We start from the raw sequence: 27,033 nt of genomic DNA, 5'->3' as shown, positions 1-27,033 counted from the left end.
AGTAATATATTTTATTTAAGGCACCACTTCTCGGGCTAACCACCCCATTACAATGCTATTGGTTCAGAGAAAATGAAAAAAATTCAAAAATATTTTTAATAAGGAAAAATAAGTGTAAAGACTTTGATTTCCTAACGGTGGGTACGTTTACTTTTTTTTAAAAGTAAGTTTAATGAGCAACGAGGAGTGAGATGCATTTATAATTGTAGCTGATTTATGGACTTAAAAAAAATTTAATAAATTAAAACGAGGTAAACTATTTAATTCGATTATTTAAGTGAGGACTAAGTACATCGTGACGTGCAAAGCACGTCCATCATGCCCGTTAAATCCCGTTGAATTGAACGGTGTTGAATTTTTTTGCAAATATAGGCTGCATAAGTTTGATGTAGGATTTCATATACAAAAGTAGGATTTTGACCATAGTATGTTGAAGCAGGGAGATTGAAGCCAAGCTAAGGGGGGAATCCTCAAGATGGTAGTCAGCTTTGCCTCATAGGTGATTGAAATTTTGCCCTTTGTCCAATTGGTCTCCTGTTGCACCTGCAAAAATAAAAAAGAGATAATTTTAAAGTTACTGGATTTGAAAGCAAATCACATTGAAAGCCATTTTTAAAAAGGAAGACAAATTTGATAATACCTTTATGTCCATACTTGATCATTATAATCACCAACGACCATACTGATAACAAAATATCAAATTGTTGCAGCTTGATCATGTACAAGTTCTAAAAAAGTAAAGTAACTCTCCTCTTATCTCAATAATTTAAGCTCCCATGGGTCCATCCCTTTTTATGCTTCCTCACCATGGCACAAAAATCACTCGGGCCTAATCGTTACTTGTACTTTTGCGGTTGATTGAAAATGGTCTGAGGAAAAAATTAGCTTCTCTCCCTCTCACTATCCCAAATGCATAACTCAATAGTCAAGGAGAGGTGGGAAATCATCTCAGGACTCAAGATCATAATCAATAACTCAGAACCAAAGATCGGTGTACTTTGCCCGAGCAATGCAAATAATGACCAGTAAACAAAAGAAAAAATCTGTAATATGCACAAAGTACATACAAAAGGATAACATGATCTGTGTTCCTTTGTCTATAACCTAGGTGAATATAGTGATTGCAATAGGAGCATCATGATTGGAACTAAGAAAATAATAATAATAATAGGGACTGCTAGAGTATTTCCCCTTTCATTATACACATAATTCCTTCTCATTTTGTATCTTGCTGAAATGTTGGTTTCAGCAATTTCAGCAAGTAAACATCAAAAAGCTCTAGGAGAAGATATTTGAGCTTCTAATCATTGATTTCCAACAGTTAGAAATTAATTTCAGCAAACGATTTTAGTAATTTAAGGCCTCAATTATATATTCCAGATTTTGAACATATAAAATAACTCACTTCTATAACTAACTCGGCATCTATGAGCAACCTTTAAACAATTCACTTGCTCCACCAATAACAAAGATTAAGGCTTACTTTTGTCTACCAGGATTAGTAATGAATTAGTTCATTTGTAGCTTCAAGACAACAAATTTCATAGAGTAAGCCTTAAGGAGTTCCACCTTTGACTGAGAAGACATTAAAAATCATTCTCTTATTCTTTTCAACTCTCTGCCTGAGTTAACCCACATACGTCATAGTTGTTGGAAACTGTGTGGCCCGTGATCCTTTGATCTGCAATCCTCCTCCGTTGGCTCGTGGGTTTCTTAGCTTTCTCTCTCAGTCCTGCACAGTGAACATACGACTAAGACCTGGCCGGGGTTGCCCGACAATGCCCTCCGGCGAGAGGATCAAACTGTGCAGAGAATCAAGTAAGAGACTAGGGTTTTGAGATAGTGTAGCGTGTGTACTTTTTACGGCTTGTTTCCCAATCACAGGCATGTGCCTTGCACGAGTCAGGTGACGTCGCCCTGACGTCATTGAGTAGATCTGGCAACCATTTTCGGGCGTGAGCTGGCAGCCCCCATGTGCTCCCATCGTTATCTCTTGGCGTAACCGCTTCATCACATGAGAAAGCACATGACTCAGTGGGTGGCCGAACCGCACATATGGCCGAGCCCGGCGGGCGACCCATGTGAGGAACATGCTGACGGGTCTTCACCTCCGACGGCGGCCGAGCCTGGGCTATCCATATTGCCTGAGCTTAGAATAAAGATTTCGCTGATGCATGAGTCTCGGTCAGTAACCGAGCCCCAGTTCAAGTATGGTTCGATGGCCGGTCGCGGACGGTTACATTCGGCTCGCTACAATAGCCCCTCAATCTCTGTCGTCGCCGAGCGCATGGTGGAGATTGACATTGAGCTTTGGCCGAACTTGCTGTTTGCCGAACGTAGTTTATGGTCGAGTGGGATTTTAGCCGAGCTTCATCTATTCTCATCAACCATCACAGATAAGCCTCAACGGAGGGGCGCCAGATGTCCTCCTATGGTTGGGTACGGCCGATGGGAGGACGGCTGGCATGCGCGAAGTTCTGCTAGGCTATCCCATCATTGCCACGTGTCAAGCACTTACCGGCCATTGGTTCAGCAATGTAGAGATGGGCGGGAACTTTGAATTCCCAAACTTTACGTCTATATAAAGGACGAAGAAAGGAGAGAGAAGGGTTACGAATCCTCTCTCTCTCTCTCTATAACTCCATAGTCAGAGCTCCTGCCTCCTTCCCTTCATCTTCCAGCCTTGATCCTTCATTGATTCATCGTTGAATCTGCCAAAAATCCCCAGGTATGCATTCCATTCTCACTTCTCTCCATCTTTCTGCAATTTTATTCATTTTTCTCCTTGGTCTTTGGCCTTCTTTGGGGCTTTTTGTTCTGTATGAACAGTACGACGCTGGGGATGAACAGCCCGTTCATCTTCAGACTCATCATGTTCTTCCGAGCTTCAGTAGAGGCGCTGGTTGGTTTGGCCAACGTTAGGGTTGGCTAAGCCCCAGCATTGGGCTAAGCCGAATTGGAGCTTGCCGAGCCCCAGCATTGGGCTCAGCCGAAGTTGGAGTTTGCCGAGCCCTATCTTTGATGCAGGTGGGTTTGGCCAACGATGGGGTTATCCGAGCCCCTTAACTTTAGTGTTAGAAATTCCCGAGCTTGAGTCCTTGTAGAGTGACATCAGGTGGGCCAGTAGGATAGCCGAACGTAGTGAGATCCTTGCTCTTTGCTGACGACGAGGTTCCTCATCATTTCCCTTTTGTTTTGTTAGGTCTGGCTCACCCGGTCATAGTCATTTCTTCCGACTCTGAAAGCTCAGGGGACGACTCTGGGGACTTGATAATTCAAGAGTATTTGGAAAGCTACAGAAGCCAACGCCAGGCCTCTTCAATTGCTTTGAATATGTCAGTTGACTCAAGCGATTCGAACGCCGAACGCGACTTCGAGTATGGCGGCGACGAGTTTCTGACCGATCCTGAGATTTCTTTCACCAGATCAACCCACTCTGAGACCGAGCCTTGTCTTGGGCCAGAAGCCGAATCGAGGTTTCATTCACAAGCCGAGGCTACCACTTCTGAGTGATCTGGGCATAGTGGAGCCCCATCTGAGAATAAAGAGGTCGCCGACCTTTATGAGAGAGGCCAGGTCTGCCCCTACGCCCATTTCCTCAGTGGGGAGCCTAGCGAATATGAGACATTTTGCCGACTTTACAATATTCCTGATGACGTGGTTGTCAGCCAGGTGGCCAGCAATCGAATCCGAGACAAGAGGGAACATCATCCTGAGCACATCACAGTTCCTTTAATGGCCATCTATGAGGCTGGTCTGCGGTTCCCTTTTCACCCGTTTCTGAGGGAACTGCTAGCTCGGTTCAGCCTAGTCCCGCACTTTTTCGCAATCAATAACTACAGGATAGTGATGTCCATTATCAAGTTGAAGGAGCTTCACGACCTAGAATTCACGGTCGCCGACCTCTTCCATACGTATATCATGTCTAAGCACGGCTAGATCGAGCGTTGGTACTTGTTGACACGTAGGGAAAGGAGCCCTTAATAAATGGACTGCCCGACACCGATAAATGGGCCAATCTATACGTAGAAGTGAACAGGAATTATGAGTTTGGCGATCAAACCATGCGCAGGTTCGCGGTACCAAAGATAAAAGACTTCCGAGGTGGCTTAACTTTTGTTATTGCCGAAACTGGTTTTGTGTTTCAAAATCTTCAATTATTGACTGTCATTTTTCTTTGCAGATCACCGGGCCATAACAAAGACCCAGCAATTCCTCTCCGTGGAATCCCATGTTGACATTTTGAAGTCACAAGCCTGCCGTGACGCGCCGACCTTGCTAGGCTATAACCCTTCCTATAAGGGGAAGTTGAGAAGGAAGGAAAAAGAAGGAGAGCCGAGCACGAAGGCCCAGGGTAAAAAGACACTGCAGTCGGGGAAGAGCCAGGAACCGAAGCAAAGGCAAAAGGTGAGGGAGCCGCGGGTGAAGCTACCTACTTTTAGGAAGTCAGCGGATTTTTGGTTTCAAGAAAGTCTACCATCTGAGTTTCCAGGTGCGAACGTTTCTCCCCTTCGATCCCTCACACCCAAATTTACGGAAGACATGGGAACAAAGAATGTTGTCAAAGTTAACATCAGGGACGGTGCCGCGGTTCGGCAGATGGAGGCGAACTTGGCCGAGCCTGTTGCCAAGAAGCTGAAGGTTACTCAGGACTTTTTCCCTGCCAGGCCGCTGACGCCCGTTCCGAAGGAGAAGGACAACACTAAATCATCAGCCGTTGGTGGCTTCAAGGCTATGGAGATGTCAATGGGTTCGGGCGGCCGACCAAACGTGCAAGAGTTTGCACCTTCCTTTGCTATGGCCGACGGCAGGGTCGTCACGGTTGATGTTAGTGTCAAGTTGGAGCGTGGGCTGGCTGTCACCATGCTGCACGGCCTTGCATTGCCGAGGGATATGGAGAAGGTACCAGGGGAATTACAGCCGAGCCTTATTCATGCAAGCGCCTACCTTGCTCAGGTCCTATCTCGTTTTTTCTAGCAGTCTTGATTTTATTTGCATCTATGTTGCCAAGCTTATTTTGTTGTTGTGTTGTGCAGGCTGGGCAGGCTCTTTTGCGTGTTACTAACCAAGCCGAGCTCTTGTCAGCGGAAAGGACTAGATATCGTGACGACTTGAAGACCGAGCGCGAGAAAACGAAGTCCCTGAAGAGTAGTCTGAAGCAAGCAAATGTCAGAATAACTGAGCTTGAGAAGGAGAGGGACGAAGCTTTGGAGAAGGCCAAGAAGGCCGATCGTGAGCTTGGTCAAGTTTTGAGGAGAGAGAAAAGAAAGATGAAAAAGTTAATGAGAAGGCCTATCAGGCCGGGTACGATCGAGCGGGTGCCGAGTACATGAGGGATGCTCGGTCGATGGTGAATGACGAAATCAAGATGAGAATCCCCATCTCCTACCGAACGGGATACAAGGACGGCGTGAAAGCTGCATGTGCGGTCCTGCAGCTGGAGCCTGATTTGAACTTGACCAAGTCGATTCCTGCGCCTGTCACACCCGAGCTCGTCCTGCCGTATACTGAGGAGGAGTGCGCACCTGTTCCTCCGGAGGAATTTCCCGAGAGTGACGAGGATGTTGATGATTTTACTGACGCCGATGCTGAGGTTGGCGATGGTTCAGGTGGGGTGAAATCTATTGAGGGTGATGAAAAAGTGGCCGAGGACGTCGAACATGAACAGATGATCATTGACAAGAATGCTGAGGTTGAGGCTGGTGCCGTTGCTGATGTTGCCGCAGGGAATTCTTCACTTTAGAGTAGATGTCTTTTTTGTCTTTGTTTTGTACTTTTGAACTCTGTTGGGACTGGATGGCTCCGAGCTTGGAGTTTACCAATCCAGGTGTAATAGTTAATGGGGGGTCGGCACCGAACGGTTTACTACGCCGCACCTCCCGGTTAAGTCTTTCCGCAGTACTTGTTGTTATCCTGAATGGATGAATGTCTGACTTCTAGTTGCAACGTTTTCTTGCTTTGCTGTATTTGGTTAGTTTTTTGCTTGTTTAAATGGTAACTATCCGTAGCCCCCACTTTAATCTGGGTTCGGCGAAGTGAGTGAACACTGGCCAAAGTAGGAATGTGATTATAGATGGTAATTGCCGAGCCTTGATCAAAGTAGAGTTAAGTATGATTGATATGTTGCCGATCATAGTGTTGTACAACTTTGGTAGGTAATACTCAGGTTGTCAATCGAAAAGTTGTAGGTGCCTTTAACTTTTGCTGGAGTTTGGGCAAGGTGCCAGCCCCTGGCCAAGTTTTTAAGGGCTTGAGATTTTGAATGTTTGTGGGTGGTTTGCTCACCAAAGCATGAGTGCAACCTTGCATTGGCCGACCTTGCTGTCTTGCCAAGCCGAACCGAAACCCAATTTACAGAGGTGATGTGTGTCTTAGGCTCGGTGGACCATATGTCCGATTTTTGCTTCTTTGGGCACTTATAGTGGCCGAAGCAAGGGCGTAAAAAGCCGTTTGTGGGTGTGACCGAAGTCAACATTTGTGGTTGGCGGAGTATACCGAGTGTAGTTTTTATAGTAAGGAAGACAAGTAAAAATTTGCAAAAGACATCGATTGTCAAACAAGATACTTCTTTGATTTGGGAAACGTGAAATACAAGTTGAATGTGAAGATTTTGGCCGAAGCCAACATAAAGAAATTGACATTGTAGTGGCCGAAGTCAATGCTGTCATAAAAAAGCTAAGATAATAAAAAACAGGATAATTAGTGGCCGAACATGAGGCGCACTATTGGTATTTTTAATTACATGTATGCCTTCTTTAGATTCTGTGCGTTCCACGGGTTGGTAAGGATTTCCCAGTCATGTCCTCGAGTACGTAAGCACCTTCACCTGTTGTTTTGACAATACGAAAGGGACCCTCCCAGTTGGGTTTGAATTTCTGCTTCTTGCTTGCTTGCACCACTTTTCTCCAAACTAAATCGTCTGGCTTGAAGGTCTTGGTTCAAACACTTCGGTTGTAGCCTCTTGCCACTTGCTGTTAATACTCGGCGAGCTTTATCTGAGTGTAATCGCGCTTCTCTTCTGCCAAGATCAGTTCATGTTCCACTGCTTCGTCGTTAGTCTTTGGATCGAAGTTTTCTGTTCTCAGAGTGAGAAACTAAGATTCTAAGGGGATTACGGCCTCCATGCCGAATGCCATTGAGAAGGGAGTTTGGCCAGTTGAGCGCCTTGGGGTGGAGCGGTAAGCCCATAATACGCATGGTAGTTCTTCAGTCCCCTTGCCTCTTTTGGAGTTTAGGCGACACTTGATCCCGGTGCAGACAGTCTTGTTTATGGCCTGGGCTTGGCCATTTCCTTGAGGGTACGCTGGAGTTGAGTTGAAGAAGCGAATCCCAAATTTGGCACAAAGGCTTGTCCAGTCCTTGCTGCCGAATTGACTTCCATTGTCTGAGATAATGGCGTATGATACGCTGAACCTAGTGACGATGTTTTTCCAAACGAATCTTCGTACGTCAACTTCGGTGATGGTTGCGAGAGGCTCAGCCTCCACCCATTTGGAGAAATAGTCCGTTGCGATGATTAGAAACTTGAAGCCTCCAAGAGCTGTTGGCAGCTTTCCGAAAATATCGAGCCCCCATTGTGCAAAAGGCCAAGGACTGGTGATAGGGGAGAGGTTCTGGGCAGGTTGCTTTGGTATGGGAGAGAACAGTTGGCATGGTCGGTATTTGCGAATGGTGTCTTCACAGTCTTTCTTCATGTTCTTCCAAAAGTATCCCTGACTCAATGCTCGTTGGCAAAGTGAACGGCCGCCGAAGTGGCAGCCACAGCTCCCTAAGTGAAGTTCGGCGAGAATCTCGAGCATTTGGGTTGGGTGGACCACAAGGAGATATGGGCCATAGATATATTTCCTATAGAGTTGGCTGCTTTCGGAGAGCCAGTAGTAAGCGGCTTTATTCCTGATGCGATAAGCTTCCTTCTTGTCTGCTGGTAAAGTGTCATGTTTGAGAAACGCAATGATCTCGTCCATCTAGCTTGGGCCGAGTTTAACATTGAGAACCTCTGGAGTGGCGTCAAAGCTTGGGTGGTCGATATTGCCGAAGTTGATTGTCCTGAATTCGGAGGCCTTAGAGGCTGAGGCAAGGCCAGCGAGTGCGTCTGTGTGCGCGTTGTGTTCGCGGTTGATTTGTTCGATTTTGAAATTCTTGAAGTTTATGAGGAGTTCGGTTACCGCTGCCTGGTATTTTGACATTCGCGGGTCCCGAACTTCATAGTCTCCTATTACTTGGTTCACTATGAGTTGGGAATCGCAATAAACAATAAGGTCGGAGACTTTCATTGCTACTGCTGAGCGTAAGCCAGCGAGTAGAGCTTCATATTCAGCTTCGTTATTGGTGGTGGGGAAGTTGATGATTAGAGAGCTTTCATGAAGTGTGCCACAAGGGGAAACTAAGACAACCCCTGCCTCGGCTCCGTTGCTGTTGGAAGCTCCATCAACATGTAGGCGCCAGATGTCCCCTTGGAAAAGGTGTCAAGGTTTCGGCGACACTTGTTGCTCGGCGACGGTGTGTGTTGGGATGGGTGTGTTGAGAAATTCTGTATCTTCTGGAGTAAGCTCAGCAATGAAGTCAGTAAAAACCTACCCTTTAATTGTTGTTCGTGGCTCGAAACGAATGTCAAAGTTTGCTAGCTCTACTGCCCATTTGGAGAACCTGTTGGATAGATCAGCCTTCGAAAAAGGCTCTTGAGGGGGTGCTCTATTAAGACGACGATAGGGTGTGATTGGAAGTAGGGCAAGAGATTCCTATCCGCCGAAACGAGAGCAAGGGCTAATTTTTCAAGAGGTATGTAACGTGTTTGAGCTGAAAGGAATGTGTTGCTTATGAAGTAGATTGGCATGTCATCTGTGCCATCACGCCGCACAAGTGCAGAACTGGTTGCGTGGGCGGAAACGGCGAGATAGAGATACAAAGTTTCGAACTCCTTGGGTTTCACCAACAGCGGGGCCGAGTTTAAGTAGTCTTTGAGTTCGGCCAAGGCAGAGTCACAATCCGGGGTCCACTCAAAGTTGCGTCGACTTTTTCCCTTCAAGGCATGGAAGAATGCGTGGCACTTGTCTGAGGATTTGCTGATGAATCGGTTTAGAGCCGCTGCCATCCCATTGAGCCTCTGTACTTCCTTGATCGTCCTTGGTGGGCGCAAGTCTTTAACAGCCTTTATCTGGTTAGAGTCGGCCTCAATACCACGTCGGGTGACCAGGTGTCCAAGGAATTTCCTAGCGCTTACGCCGAACGCGCACTTTTCAGGGTTTAGTCTTAGCTTGTGTAGTTTAAGGATTTCGAAGACTTCCGCCAAGTCTTGAAGGTGGTTGGATTCCTTCTTGCTTTTCACAACGAGGTCATCTATGTAAGCTTCCACGGTGTGGCCAATTTGTTCTTGCAACATCTTGAATATTGCTCTGTTGAATGTTGTGCCTGAATTCTTGAGCCCAAAGGGCATAACGCGGTAGCAAAAGATGCCATATGGTGTGATAAAAGCAGTCTTCTCCATTTCGTCAGGGTCCATGGCAATTTGGTGGTAGCCACGGTAGGCGTCTAGGAAGCTTAGCCAAGCATGGCCTGCCGTTGCGTCCACAAGTTGATCAATCTTCGAGAGTGGGAACCAATCCTTTGGACAAGCGTCGTTGAGATTGGTATAATCCACGCAAACTCGCCATTTGCCGTTTTTCTTCTTAACGACCACTGTGTTGGACAACCATGTTGGGTATTGTACTTCTTGGATGGCATTGGCTTCCAGCAAACGTTTGACTTCTTCAACGACGGCGTCAGCGTGTTCGGCTGCAGAACGTCACGCCTTCTAGATGACAGGTTTGGCATCTTTCTTGATGTTGAGAGAGTGACTGATGAAATCGGGATCGACCCCCAACATCTCGTTGGGGGTCCAAGCAAAAACTTCTATGTTTTTCTTGAGGTAATGGAACATTTCTTCACGGTCGGCCTCGCTGATGGAAGAGCTGATTAAGAAGAATCGGGAGCCATCCTCGTTGATGGGCATTTGGACGAGGTCCTCTTCTGCTTTGTCTTCGGCTTGCTGCCCGATGTCATCGATCACGGCAATGTCTGGAACTTCGACCCATTGCACTTGCTTGGCTTTGGTGGAATTGTGGACGGCTGAGATGTAGCACTTTTTGGAGGCTATTTGGTCGCCTCGTAGATCTTCCTATCTCCCATTGATGCCGATGAAGCGAACGACCTAGTGGTAGGTTGAGGCGATTGCTTGCATGCCGCGTAGCCAGGTTCGGCCAAGAATTGCGTTGTATGGGCTAGGTACGTTGACGATGATGAATTTGACGCTCAATGTTTTCAAGCCAATGACGACTGGCTGGAAGATTCGACCAAGTGGCCAAACGGGTGCTTCGTTAAATCCGATGAGGGGTACTTCGGCGGGTTGCAAAGTCTTAGCCTCCATACCTCGCCTTCAAATAAGGTTGAGAAAATCCCAAGCCTAGGGTTAGGTCATCGCTAGCATAATAACCGAAAAGTCCAGGATCGTACCCACAGAGAATCGAATATAGCTTAATTTGGATTGTAGGTTTTATATGGTGGTTTCGGCGTTTAAGAAGGCCAACTTGATTTTGCTTTAAAAGGTAAAAGTGCTAATGAAAAGACTAGAAATGTGCTTAATCAACTTAAAAGAGGCAAGTCTAGGGATCGACTTTCCCTTGACTAAGGCCGTTACCGGTTCTCAATATAACTCAAACGAGAGTCATTACCGCGTGTTCACGCCCTGAAGATTTAGCTTTAACGACTACGTTTATCAAAAGATGTGATTAAATAGAATTAAACTAACTTATTTTGCTAATGTATCTAACACGTAGGAGGCCACGAGCCCCCAACATGTCGCTTGCCAAGACCGCTTGACTAAACAACATACCAAGGAGTTAACACCCCTCGCTTAGACTGAAATGGCTAGGTTAGTTCGATTCCGAAAACCATGATTTAAAGCCCGAAAGTTTGAGAACCAAATAACCACCTAAATCATTGGGAAAGAGTAGCCCAATACTTAGCCAAATAACTACTCACATATAACGAAAAGACTAGAAATCATGCTAGAATGATAAACTTATTTAATCGACGAAAATGAAAATAAACTTGAAATTAGTGAAGATCTAAACCGTGGCTACAACATTAATAAACGAGAAATTAACATAAGACAAATACTTACTAGAGTTCTTAAAGAAATTAACTTAGAAAGCTTGAAGAACATTAATGGAGTTCTTAGGAAATGAAAAAGACTTAAAGTGAAAAATGACTAGATAGTTAAAGATGAGAGAGGGAGACCCTATTTATACAAGGTGTCCTTACTCTCTCACAAAATATCCCAAAAAATATCCTAAAAGTAGCCAAAAGTGAAAAATATCCCAAAAGTGGAAGGTTGAAAAAGGTAACAAAACGTGGATATTTCTCCAGCATGAACCGGTACTGGCCAATTCCCAGTACCGGTACAAGGCCTTCAAATGGGCCGAAAAAATTGAAATCTGGACTCTATGTACCGGTACTGGGAATTGGCCAGTACCGGTTCATACTTGACAGATTTTTTGGGCAACTTCGCGGACTCGCTCCGAACACTCCCGAACTCGGATTTGGGTGTTCTTTAGACCGTTGGAAAGCTCGTCGAGTCTACTTTCTAACCCAAGTGGTTTGGATTAAAAGCAGTTTGTACATCAAAAGTTATGATGATTCTACCCTCAGCTAGTCAGAAGATGAATTGCTTTGGTAAAATCCTCACATGTCCTTCAATTCCCTTGACCCTTGGGCAACCCGAGCTACCTCCAAACCATCTTTTCATGACTTTTTGGGCACCACCATGGGGTGGCACGTGGCCTTGAACACTTGGTTACACCCGGAACATTCCTTGGCGTTCAAACGCGCCTTATTTATATGAATTACCTAGAAAACACAAAAACCTACCTTACGTGCAATATCGCATAAAAACGACAACATATATGTACAAACACAACATACTAGAGGACTTAAACTCCAAGAATATGCATTATTGGGTGCTTATCACAAAGCTGACTCTGGGAGATCAAGCTTTTTGAACAAGTCATAGTACATGACCTCCGCCGAGCTTCCCTGATCGATTAGAACGCGCTTGACGTCATGTACTCCAATTTGGACAATTATGACAAGGGTGTCGGAGTGTGGTGTTTGCACACGTTCGAGATCGCGCTCGATAAAAGCTATTGTCCATTTGGGTAACTCTTCTGGTCGTGGACATTTGGATCCAGGTCCTACTGCGAGTACCTGCTTGGAAGTGGATGCGCGATTGAGGTCGGCCCGAAGATTGGATTCAGATTCCTTTGTCACGGGGCCGTGAATAACGTGTATCGTCGGCCGCGGTTTATTTGGGTTGGGATTGCTAGCAGGTGGGCGGGTGGGTATTTTGGTTTGATCGATGTACTGATCGAGATGGCCTTGTGCTGCCAGACACTTCAATAGTGCTTTGTATGGTGCACATGCGATTGTGTAATGACCGAGCTCGTTGTGGTATGAGCACTTTTTTCGTGGGTTCTGATCTGCTTGGCCAGTGTCTGTGCCCAGCTTTCCTGTTGGCCATTCGAACCACGGTTGCCTCATGATTTCCTTCAAAAAAGACCAGATGCGTTCTTTGAAGTATGTGGTCTCGGCCACATAGTCATGTACCTTCGGCTGGCGCTTCTTTCATTCCTTGATGTTGTGGACAAGTTTCTTTGGCTGAGGCTGCTGCATTGTGACTGGTGCTGGCAGCTGAGGTGTGACTGTTGAGAAGCTTGTAGTTGAGTTCGTTAGCCTTTGAGCCGCACGGTTCGCGTAAAATTCTTCAAGAACGCAGAACCGTTCCATGATGCGCATCAACTCGCCCATGCCATGGGGTGGGCGAATAGCAAGTTCATCCAGAATCTTGCTTTTAATTTCCAAGCCATTTTTGAAGGTTCTTGCGGCCCAATACTTGTCGATTCCAGAAATTTCGTTGAACAGTTGCCAATATCGTTCGGCGTACTATCGGAGAGTTTCAAATGGGAGTTTTCACATTTGGGACAATGACTCAGGCTCCTTGGTGGTCCTATTGCTTGTGATAAAGCGGGTGTTGAAAGCAAGTTCAAGGTCGGCTAGGTTCCGTATGGATCTAGCAGGTAGTTTGTTGAACCACTGGAGTCCAAGAGAGCCGAGGCTGGACAGGAATGCTTTGCATTTGATTTCGTCCTTTGTGGTGCATAGCTCAATGGTTTGACGGAAGTGAATCATGTGGGTGTAAGCTTCGTAAGTGGTAGGATCGAACTTTGTAAACTTCGGTAGGTGGAAGTTGGGTTCGGCCGTCGTGTTGATTATGTGGGGCGTGAAGGGAGAAACGCCGAGGTCCTTCAGCTGCTGCTCAAAACCAAGGCGCGGTGGCTTGCCATGCCCATCCGTCTTCGTTCTCTTAGAGTCTCTATCCGGGGACTTTTCACGGTTTCGATGCCGGAGCTTGTCTCGTAAATCTGTTGTCGTTCGGTGAGGTCCGTCAACAGACTTTCCTCCGTCCCTATAGGATTTGGTTTCGTTGTTCGGCTCTTTAATACGCACGCCTTTTCCGTTCCGTCGAGCCTGGTTGTTATTGTCAAAATTTTCTGTCGGGATTTCCTCGAGATGTTCGAATACATGGCGTCTAGTCTCCACGGAATCTCGGCTACGGTGTGAAACCGTTGTGCAAGAGAACTTCGCGCGACCAGTCGAGTATGTGCTTGTAAACTACTCAGTATCCCTAGTATTGGTTCGATCGTGGTTACTCTTTGAGCGGTGTGTTCCGAATGTTGTAGGTCGCTTGTAAAGTATGATTTCCCTTGCATCACCTGGGTCTGGTGGGATGCCAAGGCGGTCTTTGACGGAGCCGCGGTGGCCGGTTTCGTGATGACATTCTTGTGGTGGTGGTAGGGGTGGTGTTTGCTTTCGTCGCCTCCCGCTTCTACCTTTCGTGGATCTAGATGTAGCAGGAGTGGTATCTCGCTGTATCTGTTGTTTCATTTAGGCAACTTTCGCCCTCAAAGCTGCCAGCTCATTGTCCCTATCTTCGTCACGGCGCTGTAACAATCGGATGTAGGCCATTGTTACGTCGTCCGCCGCTGGGGAGAGGTTGGAACTGGGGGGGAGTGAAATGGACATGTGCCTCTCCGAAAACGGTGGAAGGATTGTGTTTCCATTGGCGTCTTTGGCCCCTGAGACGGTGACGTCCGCCAGATCTCCGCCCATGGTGATTGAAGCTGTAGTGGTTGTTGAGAGGAGGAGGGTGGGCTGAAGGAGGTTCGAGCCATTTGGATCAGACGTTTAGGTTCACGTCGGGTTCACCAATTGTGTGGCCCGTGATCCTTTGATCTGCAATCCTCCTCCGTTGGCTCGTGTGTTTCCTAGCCTTCTCTCTCAGTCCTGCACAGTGAACGCACGACTAAGACTTGGCCGGGGTTGCCCGGCAAGGCCCTCCAGCGAGAGGATCAAAATGTGTAGAGAATCAAGTAAGAGACTAGGGTTTTGAGATAGTGTAGCGTGTTTACCTTTTAGGGCTTGTTTCCCAAGCACAGGCATGTGCCTTGCACAGGTCAGGTGACGTCGCCCTAACGTCACTAAGTAGATCTAGCAACCGTTTTCAGCTGAGCCCGATTCATGGCCGAGCCCGGCGGGCGACCCGTGTGAGGAACATGCTGACGGGTCTTCACCTTCGACGACAACCGAGCCTTGGCTATCCATGTCGCCTGAGCTCAGAATAAAGATCTCACTGATGGATGAGTCTCGGCCAGTAGCCGAGCCCCAGTTCAAGTATGGTTCGGTGGCCGGTCGCGGACGGTTACGTTCGGCCCGCTACAGAAACAAATTTCTTGAATGTGACATCATATTTGTTTTTGCAAAAGTAAAGTAGCCCTTCTGAAACAACAATAATTACTCAAAGCTAATCTTACAAACATCCCAATAATCATGAAAATACTTCAACTCACACAACCAAAAAAATACCTTCCAGTTAGATTTTCATACTTGCCCGATAGAAAAAATTCAAACGTCAATGAAAGAAAGAGGGAACAAAGAGAGGGAAAGTACCTCAGAGGTCAAATATGGCCGACAAAAGATGCAAACCCCTGAAAACCTTCTCAAGAAGCAGCAATGATCAAACCCCTTCCTTGAAAGCCTATTCAAAATGGGCGTAACAGAGACTATAAGCGAAATAACATTTTATTGATAGAAGGCTAACTAATTTGATTTGGCAAACTACCTCCAACATTAAATAATGTGACCAAACTCGATCATTCTTTTTCTATAATTAGATTGAACAAAAGAGGAAAAAGAAAGAAAGAAAGAAATTGGAATTTGTAGTGAATTTAGTTCCTCAAAAGAAAGTTACAAATCCAAGATAAAATAGAGAATGCACAAGATCCAAGAGTTGATTCTATCCTTTTTACAGTAGTCGGTGATTTGGGAACAAACTTTTTCATTCATGCATTGAATCATGTGTCCACATATCCAGAGTAACAAAACAAGTAAAGCTTTTTTTCTTGTCGGTAAAATGACAAGTAAGAATGCATTTCAAAATCCAAAAGATTTGCATTTGAAGATTTAATCAGCAAAATACATTCAGAAAATATTACGAGTTCTTTGCTGAAGTTGTGATTTCTACTCTTTGCTTCAATCTCACATCCAGGAACAAAAGCTTGGAGTATCTTCATCGTATCATTTTTCCCCCTTATCACCTGAAACGCACATGTAGCAAAAGAAAAGTTATATTGCCATGAGTTGCCGAAAAGGGAGACCTCTAAAAATGGGGGAGAGGAAAAATACTGAAATCTTGGCCTTGACATTCAACATGAGTCTTCAAAAGTTAGGGTTTTGTTCTTCTCCATTTCCTATCAAAATAGCCAACCCAATTGAGCACTAAATAGGCTAGGAAGCCCCAATCAACAAGTATGAAACCCTAAACAAGCACTTCTGTAACACACCACTTCACATGGGAAAACAAGCAGAAAAAATACAAACTTTATTCAAAGACAACTTCCAGCGGAAATCACAGACATATACATCAAACCCAAAAAAATTAACACTAACAAAGACATGCAAATCGGGCAAACAAGGGGTATATTGGAGATTTATCAAATGTAAAGCAAAATAAGGGGCATATGAGATCTATCAAACAGATATAGAAAAATAAACCAGATGATGAAGACCTAATTGCGTCCGGATTTCCAATCGTTTTGCATCACGATCGAGGTCCTGCACATGCATTTGCACTTTACGCCATGGCTTGAAAGCGGCCATGGCAGTGGGTTAGTCTTCTTCTCCGGCTAAGCGGCAGTCCGTGGCGCTTGGAGATGAAGGGTTTTGGTGAGATGTGCCGGTGAGATTCTTAGTCGTCTGATTGATGGTGTTGAGAGAGAAAGGAAGAAGAATGGCGCTGGTGTGTACTTCAGTGGGGGAGGAAGAGTAAAGTGGAGGGGAAATTGGACTCATGTGAACCACGTGTAAGGCAAGGCCACGTTCTCAATTACCCCCCAATGAACTCCTAATTACCAAAATAGGAGAGAGCGAATAGACTCAATTACCCTCAACCTCTAGCCTTGTTGCTGTCTAATTGAGGGGCACAATTGTCCAAATTGGACCAAAAATGCCAAGCGAAAAATCACCCAAACCTGATCTTCTTTAAGAGAGGTAGGATAATGCGGTCAATTTTTGTCACCCATTTAACCCGTTTATTACAGAAAGTCTACACACACAGACAGATTGTGCACAGATTTCGTTGTGGGACCCACAACAGGTCCCACACAAATCATCTGAGCCGTTCATTGAATGTAAAATATTTTTTCAAGGGTCCCTGTAAAAAATAAGCTCAATCCGATATCTATATGTGCTCGATCCCACCATATAACTTTTCATTATCCGAAAATCTGAATGAAAAGTTAGATGATTGGATGAAGCACCTATAGGTATCGAATTGAAATGCCACCCTTTAGATGGATGGCGTTATGTTTTTGGATTGAAAAAAAATCACATGCCAATCTGTCTACACACACAGACAAATTGTGCACAGATTTCGTTGTGTGACCCACCACGGATCCCACACAAATCATCTGAGCCGTTCATTGAATGTAAAATATTTTTTCAAGGGTCCCTATAAAAAATAAGTTCAATCCGATATCTATATGTGCTCAATCCCATCATATAACTTTTCATTATCCGAAAATCTGAATGAAAAGTTAGATGGTTGGATGAAGCATCTATAGGTATCGAATTGAAATGCCACCCTTTAGATGGATGGCGTTATGTTTTTGGATTGAAAAAAAACCACATGCCAAGCACGTGACCTCTTTTGAGGGATATTATTTCCCCTACCCCCCCACACCACACCCAATACTTACATATACACAAGGATTAGACCAAGACAAAACCCAGCCGGCCAGCCACCTCAATGTCGATCTCTCCGGCCACCTTCTCCCCTCCGTCACCCTCCTCACCTCTTCTCTCTCCAAAACTTTCATTCCCAAGCCAAAAGCACTGGTACGGACCACCCTCACATCCCCCCCCCCACCCCCCCCCCCCCCCCCAACACACACACACACACACACACACCATAGACCCAACACTCTAGAGTTCGAGCCGGAGGTTTGGGTATGAAATCGAACGGCGGCTCGGTTGCCGGTTCATAATCCACCGTTTCGTATTTCGAAGTTTTCAGCTTCTCGTCGATTTCTAGTCCTCGACGACGTCGTAAGGTAACCCAGGGGATCGACTGATGAAGCCACTGGTAAAGCTCCGCAACCGTATTTTGGCAGCGACTCCAGCAGGTACTTCTCATCGCTGACGCTCAGAAACGATGACGTCTGAGAGTTCATGCCTAGTAGTTGACTGAACCTCGAATCGAACTCTCTAGAGACTGAACCGAAGCTTTTGGATATGAAATCGAACGGCAGCTCAGTCAATACGAAGTTGCTAACCTGTTCGCAGTCCACCGTTTCGTATTTCAGCACTTCAGTTTCCAATCGTCGTAAGACTTGTAACTATAAGCCACCGGATCGACTGACGGAGTTACAATTCTGTAGCCGATTCCGTAAGCGTCGTCTGCGGTTGTACCAACGAACGCCGGCGGCGATTAATCGTAGTCGTAACTTTCGCCTCACAAAAGCAATGTTTGAAAACCTCTCTCCATTTTCTCAAAACAAATTCCTAAACACTACAGTAAAGACAATGCCATAGTGGTTTCAATGTAGGAATGGCAGAGGGAGGGGGAAGACCGGAGAAGGCTACGGGATTAATTTAACCGGTGGGGGGGGGGGGGGGTTTGGAAGAGGGAAAAGGCAATAATGCCTCAATAGGGGTGACGTGCTGTTCACGTGGGTTTTTTCCGTCCCAAAGACAAAGTCTTCCTTTTAGAAGATGACATTGAAACAAATTAGAAAATCGAAGTATTTGTATGTTTAAATTAAAAGGTCAAAGACCAAATTAAAAGAAATTTTCCCATTATTAAACTTCAAAGATTACAGTCGATGGGAGCTACAATCCTCCTACTCCTAGAATTGGAATGTAAAGACAAGAGAAGTCAATGATAATAAAAGTAAAAGTCTTTTGGCCATTGAACGGGCTTTGTTTTGACTTCTAAGAGCATCTCTATTGTAATAAGTAAATATGTGTGAATAAGCAAAATTAACAATAATGCTTAAAAAACACTTCACATTGTAATAAGTAAAGTTACAAGTCTTTTAACAAATAATCAAATTCCACCAATTCCATAACCAAACTTAACAACTTTACCAATAACCAAAAGGTCCAAAACTTAATAACCAAACTCAAAACTCAAAAACTCAAAAATACCCCACATTGGAATCGTTTCATCGAGACGAATAATTTGGTATAGTCAGGTGCGTAATTGGAACTCGTTTGCGATTGGACATATGTGCATTGTGTATTGTGGGGGTTTTTTTTTTAATAGGGATGCAAAAATAACCAATGTAGAGATAGATGTTATTAAGTTTGATTATGAACTAAATGGATAATTAAATATTGACATGACATATTTTAGTTATTTATTTTAATTATTTCCATTGTGGATGCTGTAAGTCTAGTATTTATAGGCTTGCCACTTCACTTGTGAATTTAAACTTAGGACAACTCCCTCCTTGATTTGAACTTGGGCAGTTACTTGTCCTGAAATCCTGTATTCATATTCAGTTGTTGCTTTGTGTACGTATCCTTCTTTCCGACATCCTTGATCCAACTGCCTTTACCTTGGATCAATAATCTGTGTCGTTTCCTCGTCTTCTGCCACGTGCGCCCCCCTAACTACTTAGCACGTTCTCAACAGGTTAAGGAAACTGCCAGATGTCCTTTACTCGACGCGGCCTTCTCAACTTCAATCAACGATGTAAAGATAAAGATAAAGACTTGAGTCCCTAACGGCGGGTACTTTTTGTTTTTTTAAAAGTAAGTTTAATGAGCACATGTATATTAATAAAGAGTCCTGCTAACATTTACCCCTGGAGCACATGTCGCGGTTACGAGTAACGGATATCGAGAGTATCGGTCAATGAGTAACGGAAATCGGATACCGCACTCGTGAATTTTTTCAAGGACTAGCAAGTGTAACGGGGTATAACAGTCCTATAACGGGGTGTAAAGGCCTTTACGCAATACGTAACGTCGTAACGACCGATACACACGTGAATTTGCGTAACACCATTATTTTCACCCGTAACAGTATCGGCCGTTTTTTATAACCCTGGTTTATATAAACGTCCACCGACCATGCATACCGATCTCACAACTGCTGAAATTGCTGTAACTTCTTTGGGGTACGTATATGTTCTCAATACCTAATGGTCTCACAATATTGCTCTCTATGACAGATCTGCCCAGTGAAAGGATAAGTTTATCCTTGCACGGGGAACTCTTTCAACTATCCCGGTCGTCGTCATTTTGGAATGTATGCAGGATATGCCATTGATGATTTGGGATATTGTGTTTTGTTAGGAGATTAGGAATGCTTTGAGATGCGGATGTTTCATTTGATGTAGCTTGAATGAAGTTGAAATAGCTGATAAATTTGTACAATGTGTGAATGATTGATTGTTTTACTATATATTGGATTTGCCATATAGCATTCTGGACCATCTGAGCACCATCTACTAATAACACAAACTGCAATTAGCACAACTAAATCTTCCATTTGTAGGTTTTTAAGATTTGCACACGCATCGGGAGTGCGCCAGACACTAGTACATATATATTCGTTTGTATATACATGGAGTGAGAAAGCCAATAGTTTATGTTGCAAGTGATTTTAATAGGCTTCACTTGAAGGTTTTTCTATCTTCACCTGAAAGGTTGAAATTATTGTGTTTCCCTAGTTTGAGAAATGTGCATTTGCTTTCAACTCCAAGTATATATGGCATTGGTTCATTCACTATTTCATCCTGGATAACAGAATTCTTTTTTTTATAGAGAGAGAGAGAGAGAGAAATAGAGAATGCGATACATTAGGCCTCAACGAAGACGATTTCCTAGTAAAATCAATCTTTGCATCGAGCCACAAACAAATGGAACGTCTTTCAACAGAAGATCCAGCACAGAATAAAATTCTAATAACTCTTTGGCAGTTAGAGGTTAGACTTATTCTGAACTGGCCAAATGATTATTTGAAATGAGGAAAATTACTAGCAATAACTAATTAAGTAGCCAAAAGACTTTATTCCCAGTAACACAGAGAATCCATTCAAACTTTTCCGATGCCAATGCCGCAGGTGAGGCCGAAACGTTGTTATTGTGGAATCTTGTTGAATTTGCGATGGCGGTACTCAGCATACGTTTTGGTGGAATATTTGGATGGGTTTTCTTCGTTAATGAGCTCCGGAATAGGACCGATCATTGCTTCATGCGGAGGCGTAACAAACACAGCCCAGGACATCCTTGTTCTTTCCTTGTCCACCAAACTCCTGTGAAGAACGCTCTTGTACTTACCGTTGCTTAGCACCTGATTCAAAAGGTATTATTGTAATTAAGTTGAAGTACTAAATTATTGCTCAATTTTGAGTAAGGGCACCATTTGACTAATTCTTTAACTTGGTTTCGTTTTGTCTTCTCTGAGTTTCCGTTACCTTGGGACTTAATTCGGATTTCTTTCTCTCTTGTTTTCGTTTTAAAAGTTTGATCTATATTTTTTATTCTTTTTTTATATTTCTACCGTCGAAACAAATCTGAAAAGTAAAATTTTTTTTTTACCAAAAGCTAGAAAATTTTCATTTACGACAAAAGTAAATAAACTAAAAGAATAAGTGAAGACAGCCCAAACACAAAAATAATTTAACTTGACATTGTGTGGGGATGGCGCTCAACTCGAGACTAGTATAGGGCTGTGATTGAGATACGCTATCTTTTTTTTTGTTTTTAAATCTGGTATTTATGTAAAATTTAGTGTATTCGCCCTTTCAAAATGTTGATAATTGTAATTTAAACCCTTTAAACTCATAATAATTTTACCGCAGTTCCTTCGAACTCTAAATGATCCATCCATTGGACCCGCTCTGAAAAAAAAATCTTGGTCGACACACCGTGAACGCAAAAGATCATTGATTCGATTGACCAGGAAACAACATATGATCGATTTTTATTGATGTAATAACATAAGCTCGTTCTTATATTTGTTACTTGTTTATATTTCCGGGTTATAAGCACGGGGAAGGCAGACTAGTATTATTTTTTCCAATCAGAAACAAAGAAGCATAAAGAAGGAAAGACTATTGTTACCTCAACTTGATCACCAACATGGACGAAGAGCGCGTTTGGCAGGTAGTTGACAGCGACCCAGTTACCGTCTTTCCAGACCTGAAGGCCCGGAACATCGTTTGGGACGAGCAGGGTAAGAGCGGACATGTCCGTGTGGGGTTCGACTCCAAGGGCGAGTTCAGGCTGCGGGCATGGTGGATACATGTTTATTTTCATTTCGTATTCTATTTCTTCGTCCCTCAAACAATACCTTAATGCCTTCCCTTCCAAACCCAGTCCCTCCGAGAGCAACTCCAGTATCTTATTTGTTACTTGCTGTAGTTCCCTGCCATATTCCTCAGTCGCTCCCCTGCGCTTAGCAATTTCACATGATATACTTATTTCTCTTTCTTATCTATAAAAGAAATTGAAAAAATTCCTCATGATAATTTAACATGACTTGAAGTTTGCCTAAATTAAACTAACGCAACGCTAAATAAGTACTTATTTTTTAAGAAGACAATTTCAAGCTCAAAAATGATAGGTTTATTGAAATTTAAAAATATGCAATATGGATCTTGTTTGAAAGATCTCATTGAGATCTTTAATACGGTGGAAAAAAAAATTAAAAAATTATTTTTCATTTGCATTATTTTTTAGTTTGAAAATATGAAATAAGTACTTATTTTTTAAGAAAGTGTTCTGAAACGGGCTTTTATAGCTTAATTAACTTAAAATACTACAAAAACTAACTATAACTGTGTAGAAAATACCCAATATTTTACTTAATATATTACTTCATCCGTCTCTTTTTATATTACTTCATCAGTATCGTAACAAGTGTCCATTTTATTAAGTTAGTAGATAAAAATTTAAACATTTTTCATTTTGTTCATAAAAGTATATTCTATTTTGAAAAGTTTGTGACTAAAAGTGTAATAATGATATGTCTACAGAGGGAAAATACGAAAAGTTGAAGTAAAATGTGTAATGATGATGTTATTTTAATGTTTTAATAAGTTTGAGTTACAAAATTGGACACTTAAAAAGGGACGAAGTGAGTACTATTTGTGCATACTTTTGCCCCAACATGTGACTTTCAATTTTATTTTGTAGTCACATCATGCTAAGGACGCTCGAAACCATGTTGAATATCAAATTCTCTAAACTATGCTTTAGACATGGGCATCCAACATATTAATATTACACCTAGCAAAAAAGATAAACTTTGGATGGGGTTATACATTGTGCTACACTATGAGACAAAAGATCTTTAGTGTATTCGATTAGGAACTACCAGTAGGATGTCCAAGTCCAATTTTACAGCTGTCTGTTATGGAGTATATGTCACGTTAATGTCCAACAGTTGATGTCCAATTTGAGTTGGACCTTTTCCTAATTTTATATTGGGCGAGTACGTGAAAGGCAAATGAAAGTTGGATTGTAGTTTTGCTAGCTGGCAAGCCTACAAAATCCTTGAGATTGTTTCCGGTACTCCCGTCGTTTTATAATGTTTATCCGATTTTTAAAACAAAAAACATAAAAATAATATAATTTTTACAAAGAAAATTTAAATTTTTTTCAACAATTCATTAGATATCGATAAGTTTTTATAATTTATAAAAAAAATTTAAATTTTTTATTAGAAAAATAAATTTTTTAGTCATCATTTTGTGAACCGCATAAATATTTTGGGACCAACGGAGTATTTTTTTAAATTCAATGATCTCACATTCTCTGAGAAGAAACAGGAAAGTCTACGAAAGTGCAGACCTGTGGAGTAATTTTTTTACAGTATTTTGGGATTTCCAAAACCCAGCCGCCCCGGCCCCACCACCTCTACTCTGGCTCCAGTTTTTTTCCGTCCTTAAAAGAGTCCAAATAAATAGAACCTCAAAAATATGTTTGAACAGTTGAGATGCTTGTACGGGCACCATGCGGCCTTGTCCACCTAACATTGAAAAACTTCTTCCAGTTTGGGGCCTCAGGGGTCTGATCGGGCTAATTTTTTACGTGAATGACAAACTCAACGAATTTTATAAAATGAACAATTTCGATCAGGCCCACAAAGGTCCAAAACTAGACCCCAAATTTGACTGAAAACTCTCCTCTCCTATTTCACTTTTCTTGTGGATATGGCCGGGTTGAGACTATCTCCTTGTGCCCCTCTCACATACAGATGGGGCCCGTTCCAGTGGGCCACGTCTGCATGTGAGAGAGGTGTGGCTGAGGTGTGTCACATCGATGTGCCTTTAGCATTAATGGTGAGATGAGATCTCTCCAATCCCTTGCATTTAATGCTCATGCATTTACTCTCTCTGTCTTAAAATGTTTGTCTGGTCCACAAAAAGAGAACTAAAAAATAATGCATTTCTTTCAATAAAAAATTCAACCTTTTTTTATAAATTACAAAAACTCATCAATACCTAATGTATAGTTTACTCATCAATTTTGTATTATTTTTATGTCCTTATTTTGCAGATCGGACAAACATTATGGCACGAAGGAAGTATGTGTTCGATCTCTTTTTCTTTTTCTTATTCTTTTTTTTTTCCTTTTTTGTGGTGTGTAGTTTTATTTAACTTTACTTATATTGAAGTTCTTGCTCTCCCACCGTAAAAACCCAGATTTGCTTGTATTCTACAATTCCCAGACGTCCGTTAAAACTATCTCTACTTATTAAGCTTGTTTAAATGACTACTTAATTTTGTAACAAGCAATCTATTACCTGATGAAACTTCAATATCTAAATACTTACCAACAAAACCTCAAATATCATCTCTAAAAAAAATAATAATAAATCATATTATTAACCTGTTTTTCACTAAATCAAACCAAAATTATGAAGACTATAAAAAGCTATTCACTAAATCAAACCAAAATTGTGAAGACTATAAAAAGCTATACCGTATTACACTAATAATATCGATAATAAGCCCGACTCCAACATAGTTCCGCCTTTGATTTGATGATCGGCAAACAGAGATATATGGAAAATGCTATGATATACGTACCTGTAAGAAGAAGGGTTCTTGGGCCAAATGTCGTAATTGACCTTCTTAGGCGGGTGCATGACATGGAAAAAATAGTCCACCCACTCAACCTTCTCGTCAAGATTTTTAGTCATCTTCGTTCCATACCCATCAAAACGCCCGCTGGATGGGTCGTTTGCATAGCTCTCCTTCTCCTTGAGAGGGAGGTTGAAGAACTCCTCCCCCACCTCCTTCAGCCGCAGTATCGCCGCGGGCGAGACGTCGTGGTCCGTGAGGAGGAAGAACCCCCACTCGCTGCAAGCCCTCGATATCTCGTCCACGATGACGTCGTGCGGCTGGGAGAGGGAGACAACGGGAACCGTGACCCCGTCTAGGGCCTTGCTGTTCTCCGGGCGCTCGCTGGCCGGGCGGATGAACTGCGCCGGCAGCTCGTGGAGGCCTCCGTGGGCTAGCGACTGAACCCTCACCCTCTCCACCTCCATGTTTCTGTTTTTCCTCTTCTTGTTTTGTTTGGTTAGACTTTAGTGTATGATGTGAATGGGCACCTTTACCATGTCTGCAACTTCAACCTATTTATCATGGCTTCACAGCCTGTTCATGGTGTCGTTTTGGACCATCAAACGAGCCCTATTGAAGAGAAATCAAGAATTATTTCCTTCTCCGATTCCGTCGGGATAATACAGAGAAGGGTAGATATTTTATTCACCTACCACATGATCAGAGGCGGAGCTATATTTGGACCGGGGGCCAGCTCCCGAGTTTTAAAATTTTTATTTTGTATATAGCTGATTCTGAATATTATTGATAATTATTCGTGTACAGAGCTACTCATGATCTTAACAATTTTGATTTGATTTGATAAAAAAAAAACCCCGGTTATTTTACATTCTCATTTTTTAAATTTTTTTCATAAATAAAAAATAAGCACGTGACGGTTGAAGTTGCCTACAGAAAAAAAAAATGATTGGTATATTTTAAATGCATTAAGCTAGAATCGTTTCAATGTTGTAACGTATTAGAAAGCAAAAACTTTATGATATAATAACTACACGTCCCGATAAAAAATATATATATCTATTTAGCCGGCCCTCCAGAATCAAAATGTTGGCTCTGCCACCGACCCACTGCACTTGATCACCTAACCAAAACATTGAGTTACCAAGAAAGAAGGGTAGATATCCTATTTATCACATGCTCCTCAGCACAAGTCCGATGAATGGTGGTTGTTGAATGAGTCTGGGTTTCTTTTGTTACTTCGTACGTGCAGCTTCTGTGCTTCCCTATGCTAGTTTGTAACTGGTTGTTTGCAATTGTTTTTTCCTGAATGAAAAAGTAACTGACCAAAAAAAACAAATGACGATGATTACAGTTATATATAGCATGCACCTGGCTACCCCATAAGTTTTGGTTGGTTTTTTTCTCAAATGAAAAGTAACTGATCAAAAGATAATTGAATTCATTGAGCAGACCGCCCGTAAATAAACTCGAGTTCGTAGCGACCCGATTGAAAATGATCCGGATTCTGTACGAGAATTTTTCGGGTAATGGTTTTTTGCGCTCTCCAATATTTTCTTACAAACTCATTCCAAAATTTGTCATTAGATCGTTTTTTTCCCTTTTCCTGATCACAATATTTACATTATTTGAGTATTCATCTATATATGTATGGATTCACGGGCATGGCATGGTATAATTGTCAGTTCTTCAAAGGTGGGTCCATTTCTAACTTCTTCATTAATTGTTCTTCGCTTTGTCATGTACTTCTGATTGAAACTGAAAGAGCTTCATTAAGAAAATGGATCCTCTCTGATTCCTGGGGCTCTTCCAAAATAATTTTGACGATTGAGATCGTTCAGTTTTAGACCTCGTCAAGAACATTGAAAATAATAAAGTATGGAAGAGAATTTATGTATATTGAATTGAATTGAAATACGGGTACAAGGAATATATATACAATCTTCCTAAGCCTATTCTAGGACAATACTAATTTACTGCTACAATTAAGGATGACCCGCTAATTGTGGGATCTAATACAAGAAAGGTAAATTACTTCAACAAAAATGCTAAGGACACATACATTTGTACACATATCTTGCACATATATTTTTATGGGTCCCACTTCGGATCCCACCAATATGATCCGAACCGCTCATTATTTTTAAAATAATGTTTTAAGAGTTTTTGTAAAAAATTAACTCAAAAGGATATCGATAAGGGTTTTTTCAGAAATCGCAGTGCGAATCAGACTGTTTCACCCTATGATTTCTGAAAAAGCCCTTACCGATATCCTATTGAGTTGATTCTTTACAGGAACTCTTAAAAAATTATTTTAAAAATAATGAGCGGTTCAGATCATATT

General features: G+C 42.6%; 1 protein-coding gene and 2 long non-coding RNA genes across 5 annotated transcripts; 1 reads left to right on the top strand and 2 right to left on the bottom strand.

Moving 5' to 3' along the window:
• Positions 1-450: 450 nt before the first annotated feature.
• Positions 451-16,434, bottom strand: LOC131329985 (uncharacterized). Of its 3 annotated transcripts, XR_009200916.1 has the most exons (6): positions 16,158-16,434; positions 15,775-15,934; positions 15,585-15,686; positions 15,040-15,127; positions 641-900; positions 451-543 (listed from the first exon to the last, which is right to left on the bottom strand). It is a non-coding gene; the product is annotated as an uncharacterized LOC131329985 (long non-coding RNA). The 3 variants fall into 3 exon arrangements; XR_009200914.1 differs by having other exon boundaries at positions 15,775-16,431; XR_009200915.1 differs by having other exon boundaries at positions 460-534; positions 15,775-16,432.
• A 3,964-nt stretch (positions 16,435-20,398) lies between these two features.
• Positions 20,399-25,418, bottom strand: LOC131329983 (flavonol synthase/flavanone 3-hydroxylase-like). The gene is made up of 3 exons (XM_058363427.1): positions 24,696-25,418; positions 21,724-22,051; positions 20,399-20,950 (listed from the first exon to the last, which is right to left on the bottom strand). The coding sequence occupies exons 1-3, from the start codon at positions 25,154-25,156 to the stop codon at positions 20,738-20,740; spliced, it is 1,002 nt and encodes a 333-aa protein (XP_058219410.1). The 5' UTR covers positions 25,157-25,418; the 3' UTR covers positions 20,399-20,737.
• On the top strand, positions 20,957-21,952 carry LOC131329986 (uncharacterized). Its single transcript, XR_009200917.1, has 2 exons — positions 20,957-21,331; positions 21,698-21,952. It is a non-coding gene; the product is annotated as an uncharacterized LOC131329986 (long non-coding RNA).
• Positions 25,419-27,033: the final 1,615 nt, after the last annotated feature.

The sequence above is a fragment of the Rhododendron vialii genome, chromosome 6a (assembly GCF_030253575.1).
Source record: "Rhododendron vialii isolate Sample 1 chromosome 6a, ASM3025357v1".
NCBI classification, from domain to species: domain Eukaryota; kingdom Viridiplantae; phylum Streptophyta; class Magnoliopsida; order Ericales; family Ericaceae; genus Rhododendron; species Rhododendron vialii.
This window is presented reverse-complemented; position numbering and strand designations above follow the sequence as displayed.

Bases quoted from the DNA above. Each gene is read 5' to 3' on its own strand.
- LOC131329983 (XM_058363427.1), bottom strand. From the start codon at position 25,156: ATGGAGGTGGAGAGGGTGAGGGTTCAGTCGCTAGCCCACGGAGGCCTC. The intron at 22,052-24,695 runs GTACGTATATCA...TGCTAAGCGCAG, and splicing joins AAGAACCCTTCTTCTTACAG to GGGAGCGACTGAGGAATATG. The intron at 20,951-21,723 runs GTAACAATAGTC...CTTTTGAATCAG, and splicing joins ATGTTGGTGATCAAGTTGAG to GTGCTAAGCAACGGTAAGTA.